The sequence below is a fragment of the Phalangium opilio genome, unplaced genomic scaffold (genome assembly GCF_054372755.1).
Source record: "Phalangium opilio isolate 3A_F unplaced genomic scaffold, DU_Popi_V2 ptg000070l_1, whole genome shotgun sequence".
Classification (NCBI taxonomy): Eukaryota; Metazoa; Arthropoda; class Arachnida; order Opiliones; family Phalangiidae; genus Phalangium; species Phalangium opilio.
Genome location: NW_028324182.1, coordinates 7,007,809 through 7,029,288, shown reverse-complemented (window position 1 = coordinate 7,029,288; position 21,480 = coordinate 7,007,809). Strand labels below are relative to the sequence as shown.

Below are 21,480 nucleotides of genomic sequence, written 5' to 3'. Positions count from 1 at the left end.
ATTTTTTTTAAACTATCTAAAATTTATTAACAGAGAGAAACAAAAAATAAATTTATATCTATTTTAAAAATTAATTAATTAATTAATTTGATCCACTTTTTGTTTTAATTAGCCTTTCTTATTTTTTTGGACTTTGTTAGTTAAAAAAAACATTAAAATAAATAATTATATTAAATTTTTTCACCGGTTAAAAATTAAAAAATTATAAGATTTGGAAAATTAAAGCACTTAATTAATTAATTAATTAAAATCAACCTAAATTATTTAAAAGCCTAAATGAACATCTTTTTCTTTTAGGATAAAAAAGATTTAAAATTAAAAACAAATGCTTATTATTAGTTATTACTTAATTTAAGGAAATCTAAGGCATTGAATTCTTTTCTTTTGGATCATTATTCATTCGTTTTTCCTCATTAGTCATTCATTTTTTTCTCCCCAATTTAGTTATTCAGTATAATATTTTAATTAATTAATTCCTTCATTATTATTTTTTGGAATCAATCACAAATTCATCCCCATCATTAACTTTATAGGCATATAGCTTTCTGGAATTAAACTTCAATTCTTCAGCTCCCATACATTCACTCATTTCATTGTCCACGTAAAATAATCTCATTTTACTAATGGGTAAACCGTATATAGCCGAGAGTTGATTTTTAAACTCTAGCACCGTTTTATAAAGATCTAGAGTAATTTTTTCTGTTTTATCACAGAAACGCACTTCAACTTTCGCAGTTTTTTTCACAGTGAAATCTATTTCCACCAATGGTTGAAGCTTCCCGTGTATCGCCTCCAAATCAAAAAACCTTTTTAATCGTAATTAAATTAAATTAAATTAAAAAATTATTAGTTTATTAAATAATTTGATTATGCAAAATTATTTAAAAATAAAGTAATCTAAACCTTTTTGGTCTTTCTTCTTTATCTAAAAAATATCTAAGAAAGGTCCTTTCCGCATCTTCCCTCTCTTTAACGGTAATATCACTTCCATTTAATTTTGAGGCTTTTGGTAGGCGGGCTATTAAATGCTGGCGGCGTTCAACCTCCTTTAAATCCTAATTGAAATTAATATATTATAATTATATATATCCACCTAGCTAGTTCAGGGTTCGTACAAAATTTTTGGAATGAAATTCCCTGACTTTTCCAGGTTTTCCCTGACTAACTTGAACAAATTTCCCTGACCAATTTCAATAATGTACATGGCGAACATATATGAAAACCAATCTAAATTCACTAGAGTCATTTTTGCACGAATTATTGTTGTAAATAACTAGAGCGAGCGAGCGAAGCGAGCTCCGCAAATTTGTTGCTCTGCTCAAGTCTCAGAAGGTTACCCTACTGTTATCCAGACTTTAAATTTCCCTCCAATAAATTTTCCCTGACATTTCCCTGACTTTTAAGGTCCATTTTTAATTTCCCTGACATTTCCCTGACTTTTAAGGTCCATTTTTAATTTCCCTGACTTTTAAGGTCCATTTTTAATTTCCCTGACTTTTAAGGTCCATTTTTAATTTCCCTGACTTTTAAGGTCCATTTTTAATTTCCCTGACTTTTCCCTGACATTTCCCTGACTTTTAAGGTCCATTTTTAATTTCCCTGACTTTTCCCTGACATTTCCCCGACTTTTAAGGTCCATTTTTAATTTCCCTGACTTTTAAGGTCCATTTTTAATTTCCCTGACTTTTCCCTGACATTTTAGGCCCATTTTCAACTTCCCTGACTTTTCCCTGACATTTTAGGCCCATTTTCAATTTTCCTGACTTTTCCCTGACATTTTAGGCCCATTTTCAACTTCCCTGACTTTTCCAGGTTTTCCAGGTCGTGTACGAACCCTGTAGTTTTTTTTTTAAAGAAGTGTTTTGAACTCTAACCTCTAAAAAAGGCAAACCCAAAACTCTTATATCTTCAATCTGAGGTATGCAATTAAGTCTGTCAATATCTTCCCAGTCTTTAAGAGGGGCATTATTGATGCTTAGGCAACGTAGAGCTGAGAGATCTTGCGTCCATAAATTAGGATCAGGGATGGTTTGGATTGCGCAGTCAACCATTATTAAACTTTCCAATTTAGGGAAATTTTGACCCAAATGTACAACATCTTCCCAATTTTTAATTGGATTGCCACTGATGTGTAATATTTTAACGCTCGGGTATCTTTTTTTCGTGTCCATTTCAATGCAATTATAATTATTCAAACTAAGATGCAATTCTTGTAAGCTAAAGAGGAAGTTTGAAACATTTGAATATTTTTCTAAATATTCTTTTCTTTATTATTTACTTTGGCATTGCATCTAAGAAACACGTTAAAATATCCCAAGGTATATGCGTGTGATTAAGAACTAGAGACTTAATGCTAGGACACGTTGTCATTTCAACAGGACATGTTTCTTCAAAGTCATTATGACTCAAGTTTAAAAACCATAATCTTGACATTTTAGAGATAATTTTATCCACCTATAGTAGTACATTGTTTATAAATCTTTTTATTATTATTATTATTATTATTATTATTATTATTATCAGGAGTGAGATGAGACTAGAAGTGAAGGGCTCTAGCATTGGTAATAGATCCTGGCATTAGTGAACAAATTTGAGGATTTTACGCCGCTTCAATCGCGCCTATGCTAGAGAGAAAAAAATTGGTCGAGTTCCAAAAACATTTCCTTTCCCCTTCCCCTCAACCTAAAGCGGAGGAACACGGACGTGGGTGCTTGAATCTAGTTCGGCCGTCTACCACCGCGAGCGAGCGTCTCACGTTTTGGAGGGAAAATTCAGAAACCGCTACCAGAGGGCCAACCGTTCTTGTCTTATCAAGAATATTCACTTTCGCCAAGTGAAGAATTTTGTTAGCTCAGTACTTCTGGTCTCATCTCACTTCTGTTATTATTATAGAGTAGTGGCACTCCATGTTAACTACCCATAGAGCTTAATACAGTCAAAGGCAAGTAGGTGCCATTACACTATAAGGCGTCTAAACAAACAAACCTCCTTCAAATCGCATAATTGATTTTGAGTTAAATCCAATTCTTCTACGTCATGGCAAAGTTCTTGTATCGTTCTTTCACATCCTGCTGTTGAAATCCCGCTATTAGTTGAAGATAAAGACCTGGGAACTATTAGATATCTTCCATCAGGTGTTGAACGGCTAGGAAAACTCCCAACAACAAATATTTCACAAGTTGTGTTTAAACCCTCCATAATTTCTTCTCCATATTTCGCGCACAGGGCATCAGTGAAAGAAAATGCCATTTTTTTTACGCTTAGTAATTAAAAAATTAAACAAAAAAATATTCATCAAAATAACACTCGACACTTGGAAAACCAGTGCATGTATGTATATGTACTTATGTAGGCAGTTCATTTCATTACTCACTTGAGTCACTTTTTTTGATAGAAAATATCCTTCCAGAGCTGCGATCAAAATTTATATAACTTAGTTAATTTTAATCGCATTTATATTCGCGTTTTGTAAAAAAAAATTTCGAAATTTAATTTAAATTTTAAACATAATAATACCAAACTCATGTTTGTTTACGAACACACAAATTAGTGGCGTATTATTTTTTGGTGTGGGAATGGGATACGAAATAAGACCACAGACTACGCGATGTCATTAAGTATACGACGGGTCTCGATATTCCGAATTTTCACAAAGGAATAATATGAGACCACTTTGCGCGCAGACTGACGGTGGAATGCAAAGTTTCCCCGTAATAATAGTATGAGATAGAATAGTTAGAGATACGACGGATAGAGGGAATGGAAGTAGGCCCTAAGCCAAGTTGACCTTTGTGGGTTTATAAGGGATACGTAATTGACCTCCAGTTCTTGTGGTAGGTCGTGATTGGATTCGCCGCTAGTAAGATCCGACCGGACTAGTACCGAGGCCAAGAGAAGCGCGTCACCCGTCGTCAGCCATAATAATCAGCGATGTTACACTTTTTCGAATTAATTAGAAACAAATCGAACGATAAAGGTTAATAAGGTGAATGAAAATTATGGAAAATCCAACCTCTGGCTTACACGACAAGTTAGTAAGCGTTTTTTTTTATTTATTTCTTAATTAAGTCCGAATTTCGTCCGGAGTTTTCAGACTCACTCACTCACGCCGAGGTTTTTTGACATTAAGCCTTGGTTATTAAATTTTCCTTGATTTCATATGATATTTCTCAGGTTAAATAAGTTTTGTTGTTGGGGTGTAGCGTAGTAGGCCTAACGAGAGTTTATTTCCCTTTTTATTTACCATTAAAATTAATTAATTATTCGTATTGTAAAACCATAACTATATAGCCAATCTCTAGAATTAATTGTTAAATGCGTCTTAATTTTTTAATTCAGCCCCACCTCGATCCAAATAATATTTGATAGGCCTGGGCCTCTCTATATCTACATGTAGCTTATATGAAATAAAAATTTGTAGATGAAATGATGAAAAACGTAATGAGTCTAGATGAGTCTATTGTTAAACAGAGATATTTTATCTCTAGTTTTATTGGAACACATTTTATTAGGATAGGTGTGACAGCTTATCATTTAAAGTAACCTTTGACATTATCAGGCTAATTGCTTTGACAAAGCTTCCCCATAGGTTGTTATTCAAGTTACTTTTAAGAGTTATTTTCAAAGTTATATTGGATACTATAGGGTAATGGCAGTCCTCTGCCTTTGACTGTATTAAGCTCTATGGGGAAATAACATGGGGTGCCATTAGTCTATTCTTATTGCTCTTTAAGCTTAATATTTTGAAGCAAATGTGCCTATGGTGTGCCTGAGATTATGTACCTTTTTGTTGTAGGTTGGGTAGTTTAAGCAAAAGTGATTTACTCGTGACTAAAAAAGATGAACCTAATGGTAAAACCATGGAACCAGTAGAAGCCACGGGTGATCTTGTACAAAGATGCGTTATTATTCAGAGGGATGAGAAAGGCTATGGGTTAACTGTTTCTGGAGATAATCCAGTCTTTGTTCAAGTTGTTAAAGAAGGTAATGTTCATGTGATTTTAAGCCTATTTTATGGGAGCCCACCGGTCCTATAATTCCTTTAACTAAAAATTCCTATATTTTTGAACCAATCCTATATTATCCTATAATTTCATGAAAGGTCCTATAATATCCTATATTTTTGACTTAGTCGAAGTTTTCGTATAGTTTACCAACAAATTTATCAAAATTTAGCTTTTTTTTTTATCGAGATCACATTTGAATAGACACCAAAATTGCATTTTTTTACATATTATATTTCATTTTAATTAAGTTGTTCTGAGTTTTCAAAGTAAAATTCAATTTGTTATTTTTTATTTTTTTTTTTGGGATTTTTCTACATAGTTTAAGCCCCAAAATTGTATTATATATATGAGCATTTTTAGTCCTATATTTTCCTATAAAAACACATGGTTTTTTTTCTCCTATAAAATCCTATAATTCCGGAAAAAAATTCCTATTTTTCCTATAAGGAATTTTAAATTTAAGAGTGGGCTCCCTGCTATTTTATGGGAACTAGAAAGCTCTGTTTACTTTATTTAATATATATTAATCGTAACGTATAGATGGTGCAGCTGCTAGGGCGGGAGTTCTTCAAGGGGACCGCATAATTAAAGTAGGAATTAAAATTAGTGTTAAAAATTATGTTTCAAATTCATGACTATTAAATTTAAAGGTTAATGGAACCCTAGTCACGCAATCGAATCACCAAGAGGTTGTTAAACTTATAAAGTGTAAGTAAAGTATTTAGGCACGGAGAGTTGTTGTAGGTTTCTTCTTTTTAGAGTAATAATAATAAAAATCAATATTTTTAGCTGGTTCATATGTTGCACTTACTTTGTTGGGTAAACCTCCTGGTCAAGGGGGTGTGGGAGGAATACGGGGCAATCCAGTTTTGCCTATAGCTATTCCTTCACATCCTGTTGGAGGACAAAATCAGACAAATCGTCTGTCATCTTCATCCGAAAGAATTACGGGTCCTCAACCTGTTGATCCCGAAAAGCAGCAAGAAGTTAATAATAATAGAATTCAAACAATTAAAAAGATGTATGATAAAGAAGTTGTCTTCTTAGAGGTCTGTTCTATTTGTCTGAAATTTTAAAATATGGTTATATGATCCAATTATCCTTGTTTCTTAAAGACTTTGCAAGCTGAGTATTCTAAAAACCCGACAGAATTGGTTTGCCAACAGATACAAAGCGCCAATAAAAGAATTAAAACTTTAGAAGAACAACTAATTAGCCTGACTGGTTGCCATCCTGAATACGCTGCCCCACGTTCGCCTCGTTCTCCACCAACACTTAGACAGTGCCATTCTGAAAGTTCTCGATCTACACATTCACCAGCTCATGGACACGGGAAGCATTTGACCCATCAGGTAAAGAATATCTCAGTTTTTCCCTTAGTTGTACCTAGATTTTCCCTTAACCTTTGCTTTTTCATAGACTTCAGCTCCTATGTTGCAGAAGCCCGATCGGTCACCCGTTCCAATGGACGAGACAGCTTTCAAACCCCCTTCATCGCCCCCTGTACCTTCTTCCCATCCTCCCCCAGCTCATCACAATAGACAGAATAGTCGGAATATACCGCCCAATAATGAGAATTGGACGGGTTTTCCCGGTGCTAGACCCATAACTGTTTCAACATCATTGGAGAATCTTTCAAAGAATAACTCTAATAGTGCAAAAACATGGGTAGGATTTACTTTTAAGATTAATGTAAAACTTAACGAATTTAAAAAAAAAATTTCCTGCCTAAACAAGACTGGAGGAAAGTGTTTCATTGTAGACCAAACTAGACTTAAGAAAAGTAATAGAATTATAGGTCAAACGTGGCTTAAGTAAAGTCTTCCATAGTAGGTCAAACTAGGCTTAAGTAAAGTCTTCCACAGTAGGCCAAACTAGGCTTAAGTAAAGTCTTTCACAGTAGGCCAAACTAGGCTTAAGTAAAGTCTTCCACAGCAGGCCAAACTAGGCTTAAGTAAAGTCTTCCATAGTAGGTCAAACTTGGCTTAAGTAAAGTCTTCCATAGTAGGTCAAACTAGGCTTAAGGCCAAACTCGGCTTAAGAAAAGTCGTTTTTAGTAGGCCAAACTCGGCTTAAGAAAAGTATATAATTATAGGCCAAACTAGGCTTAAGAAAAGTCTTTCTTAGTAGGCCAAACTAGGCTTAAGAAAAGTCTTTCTTAGTAGGCCAAACTAGGCTTAAGAAAAGTCTTAGTAGGCCAAACTAGGCTTAAGAAGAGTCTTTCTTAGTAGACCAAACTAGGCTTAAGAAATGTCTTTCTTAGTAGACCAAAGTAGGCTTAAGAAATGTCTTTCTTAGTAGACCAAACTAGGCTTAAGAAATGTCTTTCTTAGTAGACCATACTAGGCTTAAGAAATGTCTTTCTTAGTAGACCAAACTAGGCTTAAGACGCGTCTTTCTTAGTAGACCAAACTAGGCTTAAGAAATGTCTTTCTTAGTAGACCATACTAGGCTTAAGAAATGTCTTTCTTAGTAGACCAAACTAGGCTTAAGACGCGTCTTTCTTAGTAGACCAAACTAGGCTTAAGAAATGTCTTTCTTAATAGACCAAACTAGGCTTAAGAAGAGTCTATCTTTATAGCCTCACGTTGGTCCAACACATTCCCGCCAAAGCTCGAGTCCCGAGTCTCTGCTTCATAATATCAACTTGCAACAAATACTTCAAGAGAAAAAGAAGATAAAGTCTACAGAATGGTTACTAACAAGATCCCATAGTGAATTGGGTCAGCAATGTTATCCTAGGAAAATGAGCGCAACTGATGCCTTACAAAATGACTGTGATGCTCCTAATAACAAATCTTGGCGACCCACGAATTTGCCTTATCGGGTAGGTCATCGCAAACTTTGTGGTGGTGAAAGTTGGTAAGTCCTAATTCACTTTTCAAAAACCATTGCCGTTTTCCTCCTTTAGGGTACTTCATATCACCATTTTGACTTTCCTGGCGAAAGCCCTCACAACTCACCACCTGGAACTCCTCCTCCAACGTCAGTTGGCCATGGTCATGATGGTTATGAAGTTAAAGGAATTGATGTTGACGAATATTATGGAGCTGAAGAGGTAATTAATTAAAACTAATTACTACTAACAAATTAATTTAGTAGATCAGAATCTTAAGTTTAAGAAAAGCATGATTGATTGCTATTACTTTATTTCAAAATCGTCTTAATTTGGTTGAACTTAGGAATAATTTTGGGAAACTAGTTTTGTAGAATGTTTTGCTGGTGTTGGTTTGACAATGATGGTAATTGGTAACGCGCATTTAGGCTGCATGTACGCCGCCTACGGAATGTTTGCATGCCAATTTTTCCCACGGTTCTTTGTCATTGGGAAATTTGGCTGAATCGGAGAATGAAATTTTGGAAACCATTTCGCCTTTGAGTCCCCAATCTTATCAAGATGATCTTAGTATTTTTTCCGCTTCAACTCCCGATTCTAATTCGTCTTTCATCGTCTCGCCTACAACTGGCGCATTAAAGGTATTTGGCATACGAACTTTTTGATTAACAAGCCTAAGCCTGTCTGTCTATCATTTGTTTTTTGGGTGAAAAGTGTTTTCATTGAACTGTTTTTAACCTTAACCTCTTCAGTGTTTTAGAAGAATTGTTTTCGCGCTTTATGATGTTAACAAACTAAAAACTAATAATTATCTTCATAGTATGGTACACCTCCGGAAGAACAGTCTTCTCCTACTAGTTCTATCATGACTCATGGGGGATCCAAAATTGGGTCACCTCCCTACATCGTGTGTATGGAAGAAGAGGAAATGTCCTCTGACAGCGAGGTAAGTACTTCAGTAATAATGTTCCGTTTCTCATTATTCTGTTTTAAAAAATTTGTAATGTTTGGTTTCATCACAGGGACATCGAGATGACCATGGCCCTTTCAACAGTCTTTGGAAGTTACTAAAAAACCAAGCGCACTTGGCTGTATTTATCCAGTATTTAATATTGAATCGAAGTCCGGCCAGTATGTTCTTCTACATACTATCAAATATCTATGAAGCTGGAACCGGAAAAGAGATGAAAAAGTGGGCTTATGAAATTCATTCAACGTTTTTGGTGCCTGGAGCGGTGAGTTATGCCTTTTCTTTTCTAAGCCTAGTTTGGCCTACAAAGAGAAGACGCGTGCTAAGCCTAGTTTGGCCTACAAAGAGAAGACGTGTTGCTAAGCCTAGTTTGGCCTACAAAGAGAAGACGCGTCTTAAGCCTAGTTTGGCCTACAAAGAGAAGACACGTGCTAAGCCTAGTTTGGCCTACAAAGACAGACGCGTGCTAAGCCTAGTTTGACCTACAAAGACAGACGCGTGCTAAGCCTAGTTTGGCCTACAAAGAGAAGACGCGTGCTAAGCCTAGTTTGGCCTACAAAGAGAAGACGCGTGCTAAGCCTAGTTTGGCCTACAAAGAGAAGACGCGTGCTAAGCCTAGTTTGGCCTACAAAGAAAGACGCGTCTTAAGCCTAGTTTGGCCTACAAAGAAAGACGCGTGCTAAGCCTAGTTTGGCCTACAAAGAAAGACGCGTGCTAAGCCTAGTTTGGCCTACAAAGAAAGACGCGTCTTAAGCCTAGTTTGGCCTACAAAGAGAAGACGCGTGCTAAGCCTAGTTTGACCTACAAAGACAGACGCGTGCTAAGCCTAGTTTGGCCTACAAAGAAAGACGCGTCTTAAGCCTAGTTTGGCCTACAAAGAGAAGACGCGTGCTAAGCCTAGTTTGACCTACAAAGACAGACGCGTGCTAAGCCTAGTTTGGCCTACAAAGAAAGACGCGTATTAAGCCTAGTTTGGCCTACAAAGAGAAGACGCGTGCTAAGCCTAGTTTGGCCTACAAAGAGAAGACGCGTGCTAAGCCTAGTTTGGCCTACAAAGAGAAGACGCGTGCTAAGCCTAGTTTGGCCTACAAAGAGAAGACGCGTCTTAAGCCTAGTTTGGCCTACAAAGAAAGACGCGTCTTAAGCCTAGTTTGGCCTACAAAGAAAGACGCGTTTTAAGCCTAGTTTGGCCTACTAAGAACAACATACGCCGGCTAATGGATCTAGTTAGCGCAATAAGGAATGCTTTAATCAATATTTAACACCTGAAATGAAAGAAAAAAATCTTTCTTTTTTTTTATTGTTCCTTATTGTTAGCCTTTACGAGTGAAAGACATTGAGGAAACAATTCTGCACGAAATAGACGATGGTCTTCAGCATCATTTAGAAAAAGAAGACACGCTGCGTCCCATATTTAGGAGAGCCAGGAAAAAAGCCAGAGAAAATTTAAACTCTGTCTTAGCCGAATTTAGAAATAAACGAGCCATTGGTTTGGGAAACATATATGGACCAAAGGACTATCAATTAGACGAAGCGATACACGATAAGAATAAAGAACTGAAAATAATCGAACAAGTTTTAGTCCCAACATTGGAAAAGATATCGTAAGTGTAAAAATTGATTTTAAAATTTCGTTTTTGAAGTAGTAATACGATGTTATAAACATCACCACCACCACAGTGAGGATCCAGACAATGTTTCTGACGAAGATTCGGCTTTAGCATCCTCATTGGCGACGATTCTAAAACAATTTGGTGTTAAGGGACCTCAGGCTTTAACCCTAGTTGATAAATGGCCGACGTTTGTTGCAAAGGAAAAGTCTAGATTAAAGTTTTTGCAAAGGAACAAAAAGGTAACGGTGGTGGTAATTACTTTTGAGTTGTACCATGGATGAAGAATGCGCGTGCGGAAATTTGTTTTCACGCTATAGGATCGGCAACTCCCTATCTCGAATGACAGAATATTCTGTATATACTCTGTTACAACATCGGTTGTCAGCACGCGCAAAGCTAGGCCTCTATGTAACGTAGCTTTGTACGTGCTGTCAAGAGACAAAAAACTTCAGGATCTTCAGGATTTAAAATATCCGCGAGTTTTTTTAGCTCGAGTGCACGGACCTCTAGGCCTTAGTTTCAAATGGTGTGAAATTACCTACAGCCTTCTACACTTATTTGAAACTGAGGCCTAGAGGTCCGTGCACTCGAGCTAAAAAACTCGCGGATATTTTAAATCCTGAAGATCCTGAAGTTTTTCGTCTCTTGACAGCACGTACAAAGCTACGTTACATAGAGAAACAGCTTTGCGCGTGCTGACAACCGATGTTGTAACAGAGTATATACAGAATATTCTGTCGCTCGAGATAGGGAGTTGCCTATCCTGTAGAGTGAAAACAAATTTCCTCACGCGCATCCTTCATCCATGGTTGTACTATTGCATCTCATCATTATAGACTCTTCATCTTAGTAATACTTAATTTTTTTTTTATGAAATTCAGAGTATTTGCGTTCAAAATCATCAGTTTGTCCCTCAACATTATTGCTCAGTTACTTATTGCAATCATTGTCAGAATATTATTTGGGGAGTTGGAAATCAGGGTTATCAATGCCAACGTAAGTGCATGCATGCCCTTTTTGACTAATGTTTAAATTCTCTGACGTGTTTGTTGTACACATTGTTTTCCCCCACCAGATTGCGAAATGAATATTCACAAATCTTGCGTGAAAGTTGTTGAGGAGTCCTGTATTGGTGCCTTTAAAAGTAAGAAAGACAAACGAAGAGAGCGTTATTCTGGCCTGATGGAAAATATCATCGGAAAAAGCCGGAAACCCAGTCATCCGAATATTGGAGCTAGTAAGAAATCCTTTATATATTTTTTCGTTCTTAGTTCTTAGTTCTTTCCCAATTCCCAAAATACTTGTTTAAAACTTAAAACTTCCCTTGTGTCTTTGGCTAAGATATTACTTCTTAACCAGCTTGCTTCAAGAACAAAGTTCACCCCCTTTTTAAATAAAAAATTAGGCCTAAAGATTATTCTACAAAGACGTTGTTCTGTTCTGTTCTCGATAGAAATTTATTTAGTACTTATTTTCCAAAACCCCGTCTTATTTCTTCTTGCAGTTGAACGAGCGAAGCGGTTGAATGAAGAGGCTCATATGGATAATAATGCTGGTCATGACTACTCTCATATCATTGATCCTGGTAAACTATTTTGATTATTATTATTAATTAGGCCTATATTACCAGAAGTATATAATACTTCTCTTCGAGAGAAGTATATCACAAAGCGGGGTAAGTGTAACGTCACTCTTCCCAATCCCAACATCGGAACATTTAGAGCAAGGTTACTAAACCGAATCACATACACGATAAATAGTTCCCTCATCATTACTCTATTAGCGTTTAAATATTTGGCAAGACGCATGCGCTTGTGAATTTTGTCCCACGTCAAGACTAGGTTTGTGGGATGATTGTTGGGGATTTAGTGCCAAACAACGATAGAATTCACTTTACAGTGCGATGCCCATTTGTAGTTTGATGAGCGGGAAAGCAAACTAAAAGGGGGAGCCTGGGAAGAATGACGTTACATAACTAAAGCATTAAGAGGATACAGAGTGTCATCCTTCTTCTATTATCCCCTTCTGTTATTATTAACTAGTCCTATATTACTTAATTTGTTATTTTTTTGTTTTTTTTAACGTTTTATTTGTGTTTGTTAATTATACTATCTAATTTGCGTCAGTTTTGTCGTTTATTTCTTTAACAGTTGAAAGGAGTAATTCGGGTGTTTTGAGAGTTGATAAATTACGGGAACGGTTTGAAGCTGGTTTTGACGATACAATACCATTAGGAATTCCGCCTGGTGTTGCCGATAACATTGACAAAATTCATAAGTGAGTAGAAATACTTTTGTTATTCATTTTTTTTCGTATTGTTTGTGTTGTACTTGGGATTTTTATTAGAGTTAATGGGATAGAGAGCTTTCAGATGGGATCGTAGTACGTCACACCCTCCCCCCAAGTCTCACCGCTGTTCTGGTAGCCATATTGTAACCCTGGGTGGTCTTAGCTTCATTCCTGCTTTAAAACCCACCAATATGGCCGCGTAAATTATTATGTCACGGTACAAAGATCCTCCTCCAACTGAAAGCTCTATACAGTAGACCTTAGGCCAACTATGATGTCATGGCTTCGATGTATATTGGTAATAGTTGTAAATTATCGATGGTGACACGAATTCTTGGTGTATCTTTATAATTTACTGATGATAGTTAGGCCTAGTATTCTTTTATCCTGAATGATGGTAATGTACCGCTAGAATCCCTAATTAACTAATGTGGTAGCTACCAAAACTGTTAGGGTCCCACCCTGTTTCGAATATCCTTGGGTTATAGATTGGGGGAAGGTACACCACCCCACTCCGTCCGTAGCCATACTCTTTATTGTTGGTATAGATAGGGAAGCACCCTGGCCACCCTGAATCAGTCTCCCTGGTAAGAATGGATCCGGGATCCCGTTGTTTAGAGAGAGAGAGAGAGATAGAGCAAGGAGTAGTAGACTTTCAGGGCGAGCCAGATGAGTGAGAGAGAAAGAGAGAGAGAGGATGAATTTTCTTTCCATTCCCCCTACGTCCATGTCGGTGTCTCGGCTTTGCTTTCCCCCCCATCCTCACGCGCCTCTGAGCATCTCTGCCTCTCTCGCTCTCTCTCTGGATAAGTCTCATTCGGTCTTTGAGGATAGAATCGTAGGGATCGCGGGAAGCTGCGCCTCACTCAGTAAAGGAGTCAAAGAGACAGACACCGCCGCCGTGTTCGATCCCACCCACCCATCTCCTTCCCTTTATGAAAGGGAATTAAAAGTAGTCTACTCTGAATCCTAGTGCTACGCGATAGTAAAACGGGAGGAGGAACCACCCCCATAGTCTAGAAAACGTCAATTTTCGTCCCCCTTTACACAACGCGGAGTGGAGAGGGAAATAATAGGATGTTTGGCTTCCGAGCAAGACGAGAGATTCCCTAACCGGGAAGGGAAGTGAAAATCGGAGTCAGTCTCCCTTTTTTTTTTGCGCGAGCGCTGTGTTTATAATTTTATTCGCGGCTTTTTGGCTACAAATGTCAATGAATACGAATGGTTTCGTATAAAAATTGTTTTCAATCGGAAAAAGTACAGAGTTTTCGGATTAATTATTGCGCGTTATGTTTTAACAACGGGGGATTTTCGTCTCGCGCGTGACCAATGGGAGTTTTTTTCTCGTTTAAATCGTGATTTATTTTAGAATTACCCGTTTTACCCCGACAACTACCAAAAAACAAAAAAAAAGGCTTATATCAACCTTTTTAAGTTTGGCAATGTGCTTGGATAACGTCTACAATTCGCCATGTTCCCTCGTTTCAGTGCCAAGAAAGGAACTTCAATTGGCAGATCCGAGAGTTTCAGACAACGGGTGAGTTTAATATTTTTTTTCCTATTATTATAGGCCTACCCTTTTGTTTTTTTTTTTTGCTTTTCGTTTTGCGTTACGTTACTACTGAAAGCGAGGTATACTATTTTATTATTACACACAAATCTCGGTGCTAGAAAAACGGTTATGTAGGCCTTGGTTGAAAGAAAATAATAGTAACTACTACCAAGGAGCCGGTATATTATGTTGAAAAAGAACCAAACCGGGGGATAGTAGATGTTGTATCCGCTGGTTACTGGATAGAGAGAGAGAGAGGGGAAGTCGGTTTAAGCTTAACAAGGGGTGGGATACTTTTCCAAGGAACGCGGTCATTTTTGCGTAATGTAAGAGATTAAACTTCGCAATTGGGGTTGGCTAATGTCCATATCCCTTACGCGAATTTTAAAACTAAATGTTATTCGGAGTAAAGGTTTGAGCAAATCCTTGGTGGTAAAATAACAAATATCCCTACCTTTTAACATGACGGAAACCGCCGGTCGATAGTGGCCCTAAGCTTTTGTGCAATGTACATTGGAAGGGGAAAAAAATTTCCCGATTTCTCCCTTCCCTCGGCGCGCAGTCTTGTGTCAGGATCGTACTTCTATTAAATGAATTTACTTATTTCTCACCATGAATAACAAACAGTTATTGCGCTATTTTTGCCCCTACACTTATCGGCTTCTCTGCCTTATTCGCCTTTGAAAGGGTTAGCGTAGTAGTTCAGGCGAAACGCGAGTTGTCAGTCACTCGTAATAATATCTGATTTCAAAATGATGTCACTTTCGATTTCGCGAGGTCAAGTTATGGATGAATTTGCCATACGATTTCGCGGAATTTTCATTTTCACATAAATTTGTTCTAAATTGTAAAATTTCTCTTGATTGAGAAATTATTTTCTTATTTTTCTCCGAGTGTTTTTTGGTTCACCCTTTTCACTTTGTACGAAATATCGTAACTTGTAGTTTAATATTCGTGGGGATATTTTAGTTTATTCGCGGAAGCCGGTACATTGGGTGGTATGGTTATAAATGCTTTTTTTGCCTTCCTTCCACGATTAAGAGCGGCCTGGGTTGAAAGTTTAGAAGCTAACACGCGCCGCGCGAAATCCCCTGGAATTCGATTCTATTTTAGGCACGAAATGCCACCCTGCGCCATGGCTTTCTGACATTGAAATGTCGGTAGTCTTGGATTAATTAGAGACAAAAAGGCTTTGGTATTCTTAATGAGGCGAATTGTAACTACACGAACGTGGCCCTTATTTTTTTTAAGGCAACCTTGATTGATACGTATAACGTATTTTGCGCTCTGGTGATTTTTCTCTCCAAAATTCTAATTTAGCTATATTTGTGCTAAAATTATGGAATTGGAATTATTTCGTTTTTAGTCAGATATTAGAAATATTGTGGTATAGAACTCCTTAGAGTTTGGTTCGGGAACTAATTGTAATATTAACTCTGATATGCCCGAGATCTGATATTCGAATCGAGTAACAGTGATTGCGTCGGATTTACTATTTTTTAAAGGATATCCGTTTGAAGTTTGAAATATGTTTTAAAATAATTTATATATATAGACTTCCGCGTAATTTATGATGGCAGGCCTTGTTTCTCAATTATTCTCTAATTATTTTTAGGCCAGATTGATTTATTTTTTTGGTCGGGGAAGTTTAAAAATAGGCTAAAAAGTGTCAGGACATTTTGATTTTATTTGAGAACATCTTCTGAGGTTTACGAATTTGAGGTACTCTAATATTCGAGAAAAAATACAGGTCCTCATATAGGCCTACATCCTTCAGGGTTCATAGTTCATATAAACCTGGAAAACCTAGGGAAGTAAATAGTTGACAAACTCGGGGAAATTTCGATTTTTAGTAAAATTCAGGGAAATTTGTGAGGTTTGAGTAAGTTTGCTCTACAACAATAAAAGAAACCCACTCCCGTTGTTATTACTCCATGTATGGGATAAAACTCAGGGAAATCGGTTTTCCAAGCGTTGTACGAACCCTGATCCTTGTCCCGCTAGCCTAACTTTAAACAGTAATGGACTGACCTTGATATACTAGAATCTTAAATATCTAACGGGAAAATACAGCGTCAATAACAAGTTATTCCGAATAACCGATTTTGAAATATAGTCTAAATAATTTTTGTAACGATTCAAATTAGTTTTGAAATATATATGAACTTATGAAGTGGTAAACAAAATTTCCAAGAATCGTCCGCGCAAAATCGATTTATTTCTCTGGACCTAATTTTAGCTTCAAATCATTACTGTTAATTCTAAGAACGTTGAGTTTTACTAATTGCCTTCTCTCTCTCTCTCCTATGACGTTATTCGAATTAAACGTAAATCCCAATTCAATATAAAGGAAATAGTTTCGTGGCGAAATATGAAATATATATATATATATATATATATATATATATATATATATGCTTCTCACCACAGTCGACCCTCTTATAAACGAAATCATAAGTTTATAAGATATGTTCCTACCATAAGTATGACATTACCCATACTTTGTAATGCTAGAGTATTAGGCCTACTGAGAGCTCGTTCGAGAGCTCGGTTTTTGCACTTTCCATCTGGGTCCTATTTAGTCTGTAATAAGCCTTTGACAGCGCCCCACCAGGCGTTGCTTTACGAGAATCTGTGACGTTTCACCTTAGTCACAGGGTTGCCACGGGTCAGGGAAAACCTGGAAAAGTCAGGGAATTTTTGAAAATTTCAGCAAAGTCGGGGAATTTGATTTTAGTGGGTAAAATGTATGGGGATAAGTCTTTATTGAAAGAGTAATCCTCATCCTCTCTTAACACAGAAAACTCTAGAGCAATCCTTAAAAATGTCTAGAATTGTTTTTATAAAGTAAATGCCTTTAAAAAAATCTCTTAGACTGTTATTTATGGTTAAAATGTTTCTTAATCATTTTGGTGCAACAAATACGTTGGAAATCTTAATGTAGAGAGTTTATTTAATTATAAGCACTTAAAAACGTGCTGTAAACATTTACACTTTCGGCCTGAAAAGGTCAGAGAAAACCTGGAAAAGTCAGGTAATGGCAACCCTGCTCTCAGTAACCAGTTACAAACTTATGGAACATATCTTATGAACTTATTACGATATGTATTAATTCATGTCGAGAAATAAGAAAAACACTAAAATCGAAATATATCCGGGCCCTAACAGAACTTAATTACTCAGTCGTGACACGAATTTTAAATTTGTTTCCCTCTCAAACACCAAAGAGATAGAGAGAGAACATAATTTCTAGCATTTTTTTTCTTTTCGTTTCTGATCTTTCCCTTTTTTTGACGCCGTTGTTTTGTAATTGAAAATATCTAGGACAATATAGTCGGTATATATCCCCTCGAAACGTGTCACTTTTTAATATATATATATATATTTCTTTTTCTTAAGCGCCTGAATTTTTAATTAGTGCTCCAGAATAAATTGCCGGATTATGTAAATTTTTTTTAAAAGGCAATTTTTGAGGTTTCTATCTTGGCTATCTTTTTCTAATCTTTTAACGACAGTTTTGCTTAAATTTTATCCCAAAAATTATTATCGTTCAAGCGTTACTAATTTAGGTCCCACGTGACTGCGTGCGATTCAGTTTGCGTACCTTAAAAAGAATACCTGTAAATTTAGGGAAATGGTTGATAAATTTATCAAGAGTGAAAATGACCTAGACACATGAGAATATTATTACAGCTCCGGAAACGTTTTAAGATATATTTAAATATGTGTTGTTGGGTAAACGAAGCATGAACAGTTCGAACAATATTCGCATTAGAATTATAAAATATTCATTTCGGATTATAAGCCAAGTTTGAAAATATGTTAAAAAACAACGTGAAGTGTTTTTGTGAACTTTATTAACGTTTTGGAGCATTTTTTACCGTTCAACATCAAATTATATGAGTTTGTTTAAAGTCTTCACGCTTCCCTTGAAATACATTTTGGTTTATTCATCGTATAACAAAATTAACCAAACTCAACAACCTAAGTATAAATCTCCTTTCCTCTTTACAAACCTTATCATATTTTACAACCAGGGATAGATAGACTTTTTTAAGACGGAATAAACAATGTTTGGCCTTTACTTCAGTCCGACTCATAGACGAGTATATAGTCCCTTCCTTCAACACGTAACCAAAAAATTAAATTATCTTATTGGCTCACAAAAACTACGTATTGGTGACGTTGCTGACAAGGAGGGCCAAAAATACGTAATTCCTGTTTAACTCTGTCGCTATGACTACGACCCCTCTTGCGTTGTACCATAGCCCACTCGATCACGCGCGTCACGACGCAAGCTGCTCGCGCTATAGCTATAGAGCGCGGATCGAGTGGGCTATGGTTGTACAGATAAGCGTCTTCACAGGGGTTCAAAATGGAGCCGTCTAAATGCGAGGGTCCAGGCAATTATTCGGGAATTGTTTTTAATAGCAATTAAGAAGGTTGTTAGTGAATTTGGCGCCGGTGTTTTGGATTTGGAGTACATCTGTAAAGGTGAAAAGTGTTCGCTAATTCTTTCTTAAGCCAATCATTTCTACTATCCTCATGATTTTGTAAACGAATTTGATGAAGTCAACCAAGGCTTAGTGAATGGTCAGGAGTTTTGTGAGCTTAGTGTTTGGTTAAAACCTGTTCGTGCTGTAATATCTATGAAGACTTTTACTCAATTCTAACTCACTTTTAATTTTCTTGGGTCTTCCCCGTTTTTTTATCAGTTGCAAGCCCTATGTCTTGTGTAACTTCCATTTTTAAACAATGTTATTTCAAAAATTACAATCCGAGCCCATTCCAACTTGGCAGACGAATGGGCAGACGACGGGCAGACGACGTTTACTTGACCCGGATATACATACAAAGCCATAACGAAAATAAGACCCGCCTCTTCTTTCATACCCCTCCGTCACGGGTAAGGGGGTCGTGGACTAGGACGCGCACCCGAATAACCCTGTTACCCATTCCGTCTTAAAAAAGTCTATCTATCCCTGTTACAACACAATTAAGCGTCAAAGGCTCGACGTTGACTTCATTAAGTGCTAGCAAGTAGCGATATCTAGTTTACTAGGGAGAAGGTATAAGATGCTTATGTATTCGCGCGCCATAGTCCCAGTCCCCCTTTCAAAATACAAGAGGGGACGTAAAATGAGGCCGGGCTAATTTCGCTACACTCTCCTCAGTCGGAAAATATGACTGTAATTTTCGTCATTCGCGTCGCCACGCTGACGTGAGTTTTCAAGAACCAATGAAATGCTGGCCTGTTGTAATTTAGAGGCGGCGGGGATTAACTCCGGACCTACTATACGTTTGGATTGGAGATAAAGCTAGATTATAAATGTGGCGAATTTATACTTTCTTCCTAGTAAACTAGATATCGCTTCTTTGTGCAAGCTTTTGAGTTTCGTCTTATCTCCCTAGCGCTTTTATCACCCAAAATAAACTTCTAACTAACACAGTGGCACTGGTAGCTTTGCTATACTTCTACTTGTAATAACATTGAAGCGAGCTAAGCCTAGTGTCGAGAGAAAAAATCTGAACATTTAAAGCATTTGTTTTTTATCCGATGGAGATTTTTTTTCCTCGTTTTCATTATCGAAATTAAATATTTCTTTCAACACGCTTGTGAAATCGTAAAAATCGTGTCAAGGAGGTTGAAACAGTAACACAACAAGCCTCTACTACGAGTTCCTTTCGAACCCTCCCCTTTCTCCTTTTAATACCTAGTTTTTAAACCGCTTTCTCCTTTGTAACGTTTTAAAAATCGTTAAATATTTTATTAAAGGGAGGTTGAAGTTTTTTATTTGCAGCTAGGGGTTTTAATTTTTAATGTATATTTTAATCAGGGTAGCTTGAGAAGTGTCAGTTTTATAACAGGGTTCATACAAACCTGGAAAACTCAGGGAATTTTGTTACGTTTGAGTTCGTATGCTCTGAAGGGATTGCTTCAACTAAAAAAAACCACTCCTGTGTTATTACTCCATACAATTGGGGCGGGCGGATAAAATCTACTCTTAGACCGATTCGGAATTACATACAGAGAAACTAACACGCAGGGGCGAGGTCGCCATCGCCATTGGGTATTTTTCTTCTCGCCAAGAAGCCCCACCAGAGGCAGTGCGAGTCGGTTAGCCTCCCTCCCCATGTAGTGAACCCGGGCTCCGTCTGGTCTCGCTTCTTGGCGCGATGGAGAATACCCCAATACAAAATAATAGGGGTTACAACAACTACAAGTTGCGGAAGTATATGCCTTCAAAATTTATCGACATGTCCTTAATTATTTATTCGTTTTATTTTTGTTAAGATAATCTCATTTTATCTTAAAAGCTTTCTCCGCACGAAATGTTTGGATTTATATTTATCTCTCCAATCCTTTTAACAATATACTTTATGGCGTTAGTTAAAACTGTATCTTTACTACGCAACTTCCTGATCTTATTCCGTGACCTATTCTCCTTGAAATTAAGACGTTTTTAAGGTTTAGACGATACTGTTTTTGTCTGCCACGTAATATCGAGAGACGTTGTCTAGGCTAGCAATTAATAAGTTAACCTTGGTTTGCTTTAAGGCGGATGCCCACTGGCGTCGCGTGTAAGTTTCACGCGAAAATTTCGCGCGTGCGCATGCGCAAATCGGTGGAGAGTTGTCGCGCGAGAATTTCTACGCGTTCATGCGACGACTTGCGAAATTTGAGCAGCTTCCTATTTTCGTAAGTTCGCGCGCGAAAATATAAGCGACAGATGGCGTGGAATAATTTGTGAAAGTTGCGTTTTTCCGCGTTTTTCGGTCTGTTAAAACTGACAAATCACTCAGTAGCCTTCGTTGATACCTGATTTCGGATTAAAATGGATTTTAACGTAAAATTAATTTAAGAATTGATAATTTTAAACATCAAAATCACCGCAAAAGAGAAGTGCATCGGAATTCATGGCGATCCATTGCTTTGGCAATGAATACGGATAGTGAGTGAATATTATTTACTTAAAGTCTTTGGGTAGAGTTGTATTGAACTAATTACTGTTAAATTATTAGTACAAAAATTTTCTATCAACATTCGGGCTTGATCATTATGAGCCATTGAATACGATGACCTTCTCGGCTTAAGCCTTTGCAAAATCTACCCCTGTGATCGGAAATTTCGAGATCCACTAACAAATTATGAAGGTCCCCTTGTTGCTTTCTTTTGAGAAAAATTTCTCGAACCCATTTTGACCATTAGTTTT

General features: G+C 37.0%; 2 protein-coding genes across 7 annotated transcripts in view; one reads left to right on the top strand and one right to left on the bottom strand.

Annotated features, from left to right (window-relative positions):
* Positions 1-116: 116 nt before the first annotated feature.
* Positions 117-3,768, bottom strand: mlt (tubulin folding cofactor E like protein mlt). Of its 2 annotated transcripts, none has more exons than XM_089842807.1 (6): positions 3,374-3,768; positions 2,986-3,259; positions 2,279-2,454; positions 1,875-2,217; positions 904-1,055; positions 117-806 (listed from the first exon to the last, which is right to left on the bottom strand). In XM_089842807.1, exons 2-6 carry the CDS (start codon positions 3,247-3,249, stop codon positions 485-487), a joined length of 1,257 nt encoding a protein of 418 aa, XP_089698933.1. In that variant the 5' UTR covers positions 3,250-3,259; positions 3,374-3,768; the 3' UTR covers positions 117-484. The 2 variants fall into 2 exon arrangements, with proteins under 2 accessions (XP_089698933.1, XP_089698934.1); XM_089842808.1 differs by having other exon boundaries at positions 3,383-3,768.
* Positions 3,769-3,845: 77 nt separating this feature from the next.
* LOC149661326 (rho guanine nucleotide exchange factor 12-like) overlaps positions 3,846-21,480 on the top strand; it is a 37,427-nt gene continuing 19,792 nt past the window's right edge. For 2 of the 5 annotated variants that reach the window (XM_089842797.1, XM_089842796.1), the window contains exons 1-19: positions 3,846-4,030; positions 4,796-4,983; positions 5,547-5,596; positions 5,657-5,714; positions 5,796-6,055; positions 6,122-6,358; positions 6,426-6,674; positions 7,588-7,833; positions 7,918-8,064; positions 8,271-8,483; positions 8,663-8,788; positions 8,865-9,077; positions 10,130-10,416; positions 10,493-10,664; positions 11,307-11,421; positions 11,501-11,662; positions 11,930-12,010; positions 12,576-12,702; positions 14,203-14,251. In XM_089842797.1, the coding sequence (XP_089698923.1) occupies positions 3,990-4,030; positions 4,796-4,983; positions 5,547-5,596; positions 5,657-5,714; positions 5,796-6,055; positions 6,122-6,358; positions 6,426-6,674; positions 7,588-7,833; positions 7,918-8,064; positions 8,271-8,483; positions 8,663-8,788; positions 8,865-9,077; positions 10,130-10,416; positions 10,493-10,664; positions 11,307-11,421; positions 11,501-11,662; positions 11,930-12,010; positions 12,576-12,702; positions 14,203-14,251 (3,021 nt within the window). In that variant the 5' untranslated portion in view covers positions 3,846-3,989. Of the gene's footprint in view, positions 4,035-4,795; positions 4,984-5,546; positions 5,597-5,656; positions 5,715-5,795; positions 6,056-6,121; positions 6,359-6,425; positions 6,675-7,587; positions 7,834-7,917; positions 8,065-8,270; positions 8,484-8,662; positions 8,789-8,864; positions 9,078-10,129; positions 10,417-10,492; positions 10,665-11,306; positions 11,422-11,500; positions 11,663-11,929; positions 12,011-12,575; positions 12,703-14,202; positions 14,252-21,480 lie in introns of all 5 variants that reach the window. The other 3 variants (XM_089842798.1, XM_089842799.1, XM_089842800.1) reach the window with 3 other exon arrangements.

Coding starts and splice junctions, on each gene's coding strand:
- mlt (XM_089842807.1), bottom strand. CDS start 3,249: ATGGCATTTTCTTTCACTGATGCCCTGTGCGCGAAATATGGAGAAGAA. Junction 2,455..2,985: donor AATTATGCGATTTGAAGGAG/GTTTGTTTGTTT, acceptor GTACTACTATAG/GTGGATAAAATTATCTCTAA. Junction 1,056..1,874: donor TGGGTTTGCCTTTTTTAGAG/GTTAGAGTTCAA, acceptor AATTTCAATTAG/GATTTAAAGGAGGTTGAACG.